Below are 11,550 nucleotides of genomic sequence, written 5' to 3'. Positions count from 1 at the left end.
TTTACTCCTATTCATTTGTTTTTGTGTTGAAATTTCTTCAGGAAATCTCAGAATATAATGCTTTCTGCTATTACCTCTACTATTTACTAATGGCAAATTTTCAGCAAATGTTTCTAATTTGTAACGTATATGACTTTTTTTAGGGGACACCTACGTCCTTAAAGTATATGGGTAGGTTATATAATTATAGTTAGTGAAAATTTAGAAATAGGAAGTCAACAGTATACTACAAACTGGATCTTATTAGTAATGGCTTACATATTGGCTATTTATCAGAGAATCACTTATTTTTGGTGTAAGTTGTATGGTTGTTATTGCATACTTGATATTCAGAAGTAGTAACCAGACACAAATCTATGGATAAGCATGTGATTGTTTTTAATCCACCTAATTTTGCTTTAGGAAAAGGAAACCATTTAAAATTGGTATATCTGCACACGGATATTTCTTTTAGCCAATGACTAAGCTCTTTGTTACATAATTATGAAGCATGACCTGTGTCATATTAGTGGTCATATTACCTTCATCATGCTTTTCATAATTTTCTTCATAATTACATGCATCATTTCTTTAATGGTATCATGTTTGGTTAGTTATATAAATAAGAATAATTGAATTTCAATATAAAAACTAATGTAATATGATAAATTTGATTATAATACAGGCAAGTAATTTATATATAAAAGTCAGATACTTTACATGATATTCCTGCTGTTCTGACTTCATTTAGTTTGTGTCTTCTGGATTTGCAAATATAATCTCCCATGGATCAGAAAACTAATATTTTACCCTTTTACATCTAGAATAATTTTTCAGCTATGGGAAGCAGGGGTACAATAGCTGAATGTAAAGTTTCAAGCAAGGTTGAATTCTCCAACCAGCACCTCAGATTTTTATTTGATGAACCTTAGAAATAAATATGATCGCAAAAGCAGTTACTATGTGGGTGCTTGACATCATAGATAGAATTAATGTAACATTACATTTTATTTCACAGCACTAGAAACCTCCATCATGTGCTGTGTTTTATTTTCTGCATCTATACTTTAGTATATTGAGTAACTGACACTTCTGGTTTGAGAAAGTGCTGTAGGTGTAATGTAATTCTATTTCTGCTGCATATATGAACAGATCCAATAGCCATCAACTGCTTTTTGACCTAGCTTCCCAAATATGGCAGACGACTAGCCCATGATTCCTTGCTGGCACCACACAAAATGAAATCCTAGGTGAGTTTGCAGTTTAAGCTGCCTCTTAGGTTTGACAAAGCGTTCCTTTCTGAGGAATTTCGATTGGCACCTTTCAGGGGGCAGTAAGGGAGACAGTCCATACTGAATTTTGTTCCTTAGAAGCTTTTTGTTGTGGTTGCATCAGAATGGTGCTTTCGTGTACAAATTAGCAAAGCAAAGGTAAGACTGTATCTGTTTTATTAGTTGATGATCTGGAAATGTATCATGAAATCATTCAAGAATTTGCTGTGATTTTAAAAATGTTCTTTCATACCAAAGCAAGAAACTTTTAAAAGAGGTGCTTTTTACTGTTAATAAAAGACCAAATACGCAGAAGAGTATTTATTATCGGTGATGACAAAACAGTTTTAAAGAAAATCCAGTGGGTATAAAGATTTTACTTTAGAGTACAGAATTGGTTATGATGCGTGAGTAGTACCAAAATAAACATTTGTATCTGAACTATGGTAGAGAGCTGGGGGGGGGGGGGGGGGGGGAGGAAAAGACAAAAATATAGAATAGGCACATAAGTGATACCTCCTTTAAATATCTGAAATCAATGTAACGGTTATCACCGATCTAATAACTGAAGTCCTTTATTTGTCTAAAACACGAAAGGAAGTAAATATCTTAAACTGAAGTTGCAATTTAGTCATAATAGTGGAGAGCTCAACTCTCCAGAAGTGTTGCGGATTATCATGCATAGATTCTGAGTTTAGTTAGAATTTTTTAAAAGAACAAAATGTAAAGAAAGAGTTCTAGATGAAATCAATCTTTTCCCAAAAATGATTTTCAAATATCAACACCCAAATATTATCAGGTTCATATCCCCCCCCCCCCCCTCCATTGCTCACGTAACCCTTGCCCCTCTTAGAAATCACTGCAGAATCATCATTCAGGCTTTCATTGTTAAACTGATAATAGCTTACACGTTTGCTTGTTTTCTCCCTCTACGTGCTTAATATATAAGTTGCCATTCTAATTCTTTTTTCTAAATTTTCCCAGACCCGTTAGTTGTTGCACTGGGGGGGGGGGGGGGGGGGCATTGCAAAGTATTGATTCCCCAAGTTTCAGGGCCTGAAAAAAGTTTTGGAAAAGTATAAAAGATAACGTGTAACTACTCCCCAAAGCTCGTAATTGGTAGCTGCTGGAGCAGGAGATGTGTGTCGACAGTGTCTCCGAGAACTTACTCTCACACAGCTGTTTATTCAGATAGCGTGGGGCGCGTTCATTTACATAATAAATTTTTTTTTTTTTTTTTTTTTTTTAAAGCAGCAAGGTTGAGTCAGACGGAGCAGTGCTCCTCTCAATTGTTGCATTTAAACCAATAAGGTTAGAACAAGAGAATAGCTGTGGTTTGCGTTGCAAAAACAAAAAAAAAGCCCCGAGGCTCCACGGGCAGACCTACAAGGCTGCGCAAACAAATCGAGGGATGAGATTCTGCCGTTTCTTTGTCTAGGGTTCTCAGATGCTATCTGCCGCCGCTGTTTGGTGGGGAAAGAGCGCAGGGCTCACAGCGGCTCCTAAACAGATCGGTGGGAGCTGATGGCTCCGAGTTTGGGGCGAGGTAGAAACTCTCCAGTGCCACTTCCGACTTTAAGCCTTCCTGTTGCCGTCCACTGTGGCGGTTTTCTTGCTGGGGAAAGCGTTCTCGCTCAGTCGCTCGGCAGCCCGAGCCTGCAGCAGCGGCCAGGCGGCCGTCCCCGCGGCCGGGCTTTCCCCTGCAGAGGCGCCCCGCTTCCAGCAGCGCGGGGCTCCGCCGGGAGCGCCTAAAAGCCCGCACGCGTCCTTCCCCGGGAGCAAACCTACCCAAGGAATGGAGGTCTGCTAAACCAGAACGTTCGAAGGAGCACGTTAAAAACTGGTGGACGCAGCAGATGTAAGCGCTGTAAGTACAAGCTGACGGTTTGAAAAATTGTAGGGACTGACAACAGCTGTCCTGTGGGCAAAGCCCAAGATACCAGGAGCGCCGTGAGTAATTGTTTGGATTTGTTTTAAACTAAAAACATGAGGGCACGGGCAAGATTATGACACTTTGGACCTGGGATTTTATGAGCCACAGGGTTCCATCACAAAAGTAGAATTCTTAACCCCCCTGTTAGCTCCGCGACTGGCATCATTAAGAGACAATTACAAATTAATTGTTAGCAATTACTGTGGTTGTGATCTATGGAAATAGAGTACACGGCTGTATTCTTGCAGGGAGATTACTTCATTATCTCTCCTGAATTGCTGCACAAACCTCAAATATTCTTGAGCGATATGGAACAAAGCGATAAATACCTATGCGTAATCTCCATTGCAACACAGATAACTTTTCCTCCACACCTTAGGTCGATATGAGAAAATGAGGGAAGAATTCACATTTTGAAAGCACGACAGATAACAAAAATAAATTGAGACCACTTTTTAAGGAAGGAAATCCTTTCGCTTCAATAAACAAATTTCCCCCACCTTATATGAAACAGGCTCGTCTTCTAAAGGTGAAATAATAAACATTTGCTAAATTAATATACTTTTCGCTTATTGACACTTTAGATGACTGGAATGGACCTTGAAACTTAAAAGAAGATTCTTCAACTTTTGAATTACCATTTAAAGTATTTGTCATTCAAAATCACTATATTGCTAATGGCTCATGGGCTTATATTTCTTGGGAGGAGTTTTTGAACACATTTAAGTCTAGCTTTTGCAAGAATTCAATAAATTCAGACCTGCCATTGAATTTAGACAAGTGTTTTCATGTTGCATTTCTTAAAAAGACAAGGGTACAAAAAGTTGGTGGTTAAGCACAAAGTGTAGTTTTATAGAGTTGGGATTGTGTTTTGTTTTGTTTATGCATCTTTCAAAGTAGCTTTTATTTTAGGCTTCTGTGAGTGTTTTCGCCCACCATTTGGGGTTTGAGCACATGCATACATGAATAGTCCTGCATTATCAAATATTTGATATTTGACTTTCTTGCTTGCTTGAGTTCTCCTAAGGCCCAGAGTGTTCAGTAAATGAACAAACAGCCATGGGTTTTCAATCCTGAAAATTCTTCGTGGTGACAGACAGAGAAGCCTGATTGAGCCACTGTTCAGTTTTAGAGTGCCAAAAGGAAGTCAGCTGCTATGTGAGTTTCGTACACATGATAAATGATTTTCTCAAAAGAAAATTTCCATTTGAATGTGAAAATTCCTATTATAAGAATACACTGGGAAGAGGAAAAAAAAAGACTTGCAGTGAGAATAAAACCCTCTCTTCCATTTAATCAGATAGCAAAGGCATTTCATTCAACATTTTCAATGAGTGCTCATTTTGAAATCAATCTTTTAAAACTATGGTGGCATCAGTGTCATTTAAACACTTGTTTTTGTTTTCACGGGGACTCGATGTTGTCATTTTCTTCAAACGAGGTATGTCAAAGAGGAATACAGCCTACTACATTAAGTTCGGTAACAACATTGGAGCATTCATTTTATGGAGTCTTTGATAAAGAAGGAAATAAGTGTTAACATTTAAAAGACATCTTCGTCTTCTAGGAGTTCATTTTGATTTTACGTTTAGATTTTTATCACAGCATTGACACCGGAGTTAGAAATATTGATGGAGGGAGATTTTACCAAGAATATACTCTGATGAAAAAGCAGATCTATGCCTAAGTCTCCTTCTTATAAAATACATTCTGATTAGAAAATTGCCATTGTCTTTCAAATTTGGGAGTACTCAGGTTGATCTGGGGGCGGGGGGGGGGGGGGGGGGGGGGGCAGGGGGGCGGGTGGGCAAAAGCAGCCTGCCTGCCAAGTCTATTTATTTAGATAAGTTCAGTACTTTCACTTTGAAAATGTCTTTTTAGTTTTTTGGGGAAAAAAAAGTTTTAAATTATAGCCATTTTATAAAAATTGCTTCTAGCAAGCAAAAAAGCCTATGGAAAACCCATAATTGAGACAAGTACCTACATTTTATTTGCTCTGTGCTGCTGAGATTTAGAACCCCTTTCCATTTACAGTTTACTTTTCACAGAACATTATTAACTTTTTGGCTTCATACATGATCTTCTGTCAGATGCTTTTGATTTGTAATTTAGCAAAGTATAATAAACAGTGCAAAAGTCATGAATTTTGCTCTGCGTCCTGAGCTCTGTGGTAGGGAAAATGTGATAAAATGTGTACCTTAAGTCTTGTTTGATGATCTCTCAAAGCAAGTTTGCCTTCTGGAAATAATTTCTGGGGTTGAAGAGCATGGTATTAACAGATTTAATGTGGCTATTCAATGGATTGGCGAAGTACTATGTGAGGTTTAACAAAATGAGAGAGACAAATTGAACATCAACAAAAGTTACATCTGTGAAGAATTATAAATTTAATTAGAAAAAAGGCAAACTTAAAAGACCTCATTAACTAATCAGAAGTCAAAGTTACTAGTTTAGGATTCTTGAATTTAAATTCTACGACGTTCTGCTATCTTTTTTCCTCTTTGTATTTCTGCAACTCTCAGTATGTATGCTGCTGTGGGTATTCTATACAAAGAGTTTTAAAAAGCATTAAAGTGAAGTGACTTCATTGTAATATAAGATGACTCTTTGTAATGGTAGGGGAAATATTTTTGTACTCATAGGAACATTTGAATTAAAAATACCAGATTAGAAGAAGACAAGAAACGTATTAAGTTTATGGATATGAAGCAGAAAATATGAGCTTACTGAATGCCTAACAGCATTTTCCTGAAAACCATGAAATAATTTTTTTTTTTCTCTTTTGAGTGGAAATCTGCCTAATGAATGATTTTTGAAACACACTATGCTCTTGGACCTTGAAAACACAGAAACTTCCAGCGATATTGTCAAACATAAGCGAAAATCAACACCAATCAGAAATAGGTGTTCTTTTTAGATAAGTCATTATAAGAGCATGTTTCCTTACTGGCCTGTAATCTTGTACTACACATAAAAAACTAAAAGCATGTGAAGTGTAGCATTTTGTAAACTGTAACTAATTTTGCTCACATCTGTGTCTAATTGTTGTCTGCATTCGCATTCTTGAGAGTAGATTTATTTTTCCTGGACCACGATGTGGATTCAGCTGACCAGCCTAAGTGAGGATTAGTTGTTTTAAAGTTATTTTGATTAAAGAGTCATTTTTAAATACAGTAACACACAACACATGGTTTAAATAATCCTTGAGACACAAAAGAATATATCTGAAGTATACTTAATGAAATGAAGATCATGGATATGGGCTTTCAAAAATTGTAGTATATGAAAGTACAGTAGAGACTGAGTCAGGGCAACAATAAAAAAAAGTGCAAATGCATTTTTTTTCAGTGAGAAAACGTGGTAGAAAAATTCTTATGTTGAAGTGCATTTTTAAGTTTGACTTTGCAATTTAATGATAGGTTCAACCACAAATATAAGGATAATCAAACTTTCAAAGTATACAATGAAACCAAAATTATATTTCCAGGATTATACTATCTAGCCAATGTTAAAATAGGAATGTATTTTAACATTTAACAGAAAGTGTGTTTTACATACTCTTTCCCACAATTAGGCCAAGAGAGTTCTTAAAACTAAGCTAGTTCTCACCTATAATTTATTCCAGGTGTATAAAAGCAGGGGGGAAAAAAAGGAAAAAAATTTATCCTCGTAGATTACTGCAGTTTCTAGAGGAAAACATTTAATCTTACGTGAGAACGTTAACAAAAATTGCAGCCGCCTGCTATCACAAAATGATATATCTGCAGGAATTGAAATTAAATTTTCACTTACTACTCAGGCGTCTGTTAATGATTTTCATCCTGCATGTACTCTAGAAACACATACCTAGAAATTTCACATAATGTTACACCAAGGGATCTAGACTTCAACAGTGCACTCTTCGTGCCAAAAAGGTAGAATTCCTCAATTTCATAAATCATAATTAGAAAATAACAGGACTCAATGGCAGAAATTTGCTTGGATCACTTTAATGCCATTTGAGATGCTTCAGTTCTCATCTTTGTTCTGTAGCCCTAATTGATGTCAGTTCAGGTTGAATGAAAATGCACATCAAAGATTTGGAATTCGGAGTCATTTTAAGTGTTTTCCAGAATGCTCTCTACTGCGAGGCGTTAGTCTGAGCTTGTAAACCAGCAGCCCACCCTCACCTGAGCTTATCACCTGCTGGCAGTTTGCGCTGCCTCTGGAGGAAGGGCAGTAGCTGGCAGAGCCTGCCTGTGAGCCTAAGTTAGTTGGTTCATCTGGAGACAAAAGGCACCAAAATGCTGGCTCCCTGGGACATTGAACTGATGATTAAGCTCTCTATTCTCTTGGTTGAAACGACAGACAATTAAACGGAAAGCTGACTGCTTTTTCTGTTTTAGCAGGCGATGGTGCATAAGCAGTCACTGAATTTCAAATTTGCATGAGTACATGAGCACACGTCACTCAGTGATGTGATTTTGGGGTATGAAAACTTGCCTTTGCCATTTAGAGTGACATTTTTCAGCATTGCCTGAAAGTTGCCCAGAAGCTGTTTCAGTAAATGCTACATGACGAATAGTAAATATAGGAGAAACCACCATGGTAAGGAGGAGAAACTGTCAGGAGTCAGGGGTGGGCGGGAACTCTGTTTCAGCTGGTGATAGCAGAGAATGGACGATCTTCCGAGGGTGCTGGAGGGTTAATTCTTGAACTGCTGTGAAACACACTCATTTTGCTAATAGCTATTTTTCTCCAAGCACCTTTTCCAAGCTGCCTGGGCAAGGCTGCTTTGCATGTTGATTGGGGGAGGGGTAATCCCGTTTGCAGCTGTCATAGGCCAGTGATGAATCACTATCCCGTCATTTGGCTGCCTTCCCCCTTGACAAGGGGAGGAGGAGGGGAGACCTGCAGGAGGAAACAACAGTGGAGACCTCAACTTCAAGACAATATGCCTTTCACTGCTGCAGTATCCTCCTTTTTCTCTTTCGGTTAAAAGAGAGCATTGTCGTTCTCAGCCATGTGCTCTGTATAATTAAGAGCTGACACTGAAGCAGAGTAACAACAGCTTCTAATTTCTTACCCCCGATCACAGGTGCAAACATCTCAAACCAGTTCAGATGTTGCTGTTTCCTCAAGTTGCAGGTAAGGATATTTGACATTTTTAGAGATTACCTTTCTGTGACCCATATCTATTTTTGTCTAGTATTTCTTAATTATTTCTATTAATAGCAACAGCCTCTGTTGGAAATTACTTAACAATTTGTGTGTGTGCGCGCTTGTAAAAAAATTTTAAGTATGTAGAAAGGGAATAGGAGCCTGGGTTTGAAAATGATTATGGGCTATAGTTTCTGGTGTTAGGTAAACTGTGAATGTGTAATGTGAATTAGGAGAGAAAAGTTGGATTGTAAGCCATTTCTAGTTTGATTTAGAAGATTGGGGAAGTAAAAACTCACTTTAGAAGTTACAGGGTTCATATTAAGCTGCTTTAAAAACTATTTACAGTCAGTCTAAATGCAACCTCTAAAGTAAAATAACTAGCTTTTATTAACCTGGTAGGGGGAGGAACACTCTTCACTTCAATGGAACATTAACACCCCCCTCCTTTTTTTTTTTTAAGAAAAATACATAGGTTTAAAATAAAGTGAATGGGCCTTAGATTTTTTTTTTTAAAAATTGGCTGTCAGAAAACAGAAGGGTATCTAGGTGTGGTTTTAGTCGCTTTAAATAAGCCCCCCTCCTCTCTATGAAGAGAATATTAAATATACGCGGATAGCTCTGCAATTGTGAACGTGAGTGGCGGCTTTACCATCATTTTATAAAATCAGCAACTACTGAGTCTAAGAACTTGGGGGCAGGGGGGGAGTATTTAACCTTTTATATGGTAAAAATGCAAAAGTGCAGCATTGAGGTAGAATTGTTATTTCCCTGAATAAGTGACAGCTGAGGTATTCCAAGCGCTAATGCTCCCAGGGCCTCACTGTATGTTGGCCTTATCCCTTTTCAATTGGGCACGCTGTATGTAATCCACAAAGCAAACAAGTGAGCCGACATCATAATGTTTTAATGCTGCATTTGTTTCAAGGGAAACAGAGGAACAATTAAGCAGTTTGCCAGAGTAAACACATGCATCAGGACTATCTCTTTCCCTGTCACTGCACTACGGGCCTCAAGTGTTTTATTTGGTTTGGAGACCCATTAAATTACAATTGGGTGGTAAATTATAAGGGAGTACTGGTGCTAATTTATGAAACAGATTCCATAGACAGTGACGCTTCGTCCTTTTATACCTGTTTACATATTTGTCTTTTACAGAAATAACGCCTCTGTTTTTTCAATTTAAAAAGAAAAGCATGACTGCATTTTTTTTTTCTTTGGAAATTAAACTTGACGTAATGGTCTCACTGTGATTTGATGAGCTGTGTAAGAAAAAAAGATTTTTCAAAGCGCCATGTGAATATTTGGTTAGCTAGGTAAGGCCAAGGACACCTTTGAGCACCGCATGTTGGGAGAGCATGACTGAAGGTAAAATGTAAGGTGAACTGTTTGGAGTCTAAGAAAACAGATAACAATGGGACTTTTGTGTGAATGTGTTTCAAAGGTGTCAAGTCGTTAGCGCATTAAATACTAGTGTTATGAATTTGGTACATCTGTCACACGGAAGGCTTCTTGTCTTTAGGTCTATGGAAATGCAGGATCTAACCAGCCCGCATAGCCGTCTGAGTGGTAGTAGTGAATCCCCCAGTGGTCCCAAACTCGATAACTCTCATAGAGATAGTAATCCCATGACTCCCAATGGCACCGAAGGTGAGTGTCTGCCTTCTCGCTATTTGCTTTGCACCTTGTTTCTTCGTCCGCGTATATACTTTGTTATATACAAGGGGGTTATGATTTCAGTTGTCAAACCCATGAAACTACTGTTCTAGTTCCCATTTGGGTCGTTTGACTTGTGAATCAGTGTTCATCCTTCAGTTAGGAGCTGCACAGTACTAAATTATTGTAACATTAACAGACTGGTTCTATTTGGCATAAATGGACACACACGTATATGGATGGGTGCATAACATTTTTAACCTTTGAGTGTTTTTTAAGCTTCTTGTTGATGACTCTTCAGAGTATAGTATTTGCATTGTTCTCTGAGCAATGAGAATTTGCAATTACTTCCTTTCCCTTTTGATACTAAATATAACAAAATGGGTTTCAATGTAACATTGGACTGGATTGTTTCTAAATACCGGTAAAATTGTGTGCCTGATGTTCTTGTGTCTCTGACCATTGAGATATAAGCAAATAACAAAACAAAACAAAAAGCACCCTTGTTTACAAATATACAACCTTATTTGGGAGCTACATGAAATTTATTGTCTTCAGGATTAGATAGTATACCTGAATAGTTGTGTTACAATTATTTTGTAAATTAATACATATTAATATTTATGTAAATTTTATGTAAACACCTACTTTAGTCCATAGATTCCTCAGTCTAAACAAGTAAGTAAAGCTATCCGTGTGCATTGTGAGCTGTTCTGCACATTTATTTAGGTATTATGTATAATTTTAAAACTGTAACATATGCAAGTATGTGTTACATATTGTATTTATTTCTACTTTAGCCTGTTGAAAAATTGCTGCTTCACACACGATATTTTTGCTTATTCCTTACTAAGCCTCAGGACCTTAATGAACTTACAGCATAAGTTTCACTAGAAGTTCAGTGAATTATCCATGTTAGAATTCCATCCATCCATAAACAACACCCTTAACCATCATTTCCCAATCGCCATGGTGATCTTTTATCACAGTTCTTAAAAATAAACAAAACTAAATGCCATATAATTGTTTGGTGCAGTATTCCAGCACGTATTGGTGAAGCCTTTTAAAACTAGGAATGTTAGGACATTTCTGATCCTAGAAAACATATAAAGTGAATTGATTCTGATATTAGATACCTTCATTTCTATACCGACAGTGGTGATTTTTAATGTGTAAATAGTCTGTATTTTGCTTTTTGAGTAAATACGTTCGTTACCAGCGTTGCTGAAAAATGGTCACTGTCAAAAGTAGAAACTCTGCTGATCGAGCAAAAAATAAATAAATAAAATAAAGAAAAGAAACCTCTGAATGAAGTTGGCTCTTCACCTCAAACTCTTCCCATTTTGACAGGCAATCAAAAAGACACTGAAATTATTTTTAGGAAAGCAATTCTGGTATTGAAGTAGGTTTCGTAGAGCAAATAAAAAAAAATTCCTTTTTTCTCTCCTTTGGGATTTGGCTTCAGGTGGAAGTGTGACTGCCACACAGTGTAGGTTGGGCGTGTGCAGTCTGAGTGTAGGTCCTTCGGGTGGGGGGCCCCAGGCCGGTGTCCTCGTGCAGGTGGCTACTGAC

At 37.5% G+C, this 11,550-nt stretch overlaps 1 protein-coding gene across 6 annotated transcripts in view; it reads left to right on the top strand.

The window, feature by feature from the left end:
* The first annotated feature begins 2,598 nt into the window (after positions 1–2,598).
* The window catches only part of EYA1 (EYA transcriptional coactivator and phosphatase 1), a 169,231-nt gene continuing 160,279 nt past the window's right edge, over positions 2,599–11,550 (top strand). For 3 of the 6 annotated variants that reach the window (XM_078441986.2, XM_078441984.2, XM_078441982.2), the window contains exons 1-3: positions 2,599–3,117; positions 8,261–8,310; positions 9,845–9,972. In XM_078441986.2, coding sequence (XP_078298112.1) covers positions 9,849–9,972 — 124 coding nt within the window. In that variant the 5' untranslated portion in view covers positions 2,599–3,117; positions 8,261–8,310; positions 9,845–9,848. Of the gene's footprint in view, positions 3,118–8,061; positions 8,311–9,844; positions 9,973–11,550 lie in introns of those variants that run through there. The other 3 variants (XM_078441985.2, XM_078441987.2, XM_078441983.2) reach the window with 3 other exon arrangements.

The sequence above is a fragment of the Panthera onca genome, chromosome F2, assembly GCF_046562875.1.
Source record: "Panthera onca isolate mPanOnc1 chromosome F2, mPanOnc1 haplotype 2, whole genome shotgun sequence".
NCBI classification, from domain to species: Eukaryota; Metazoa; Chordata; class Mammalia; order Carnivora; family Felidae; genus Panthera; species Panthera onca.
This window is presented reverse-complemented; position numbering and strand designations above follow the sequence as displayed.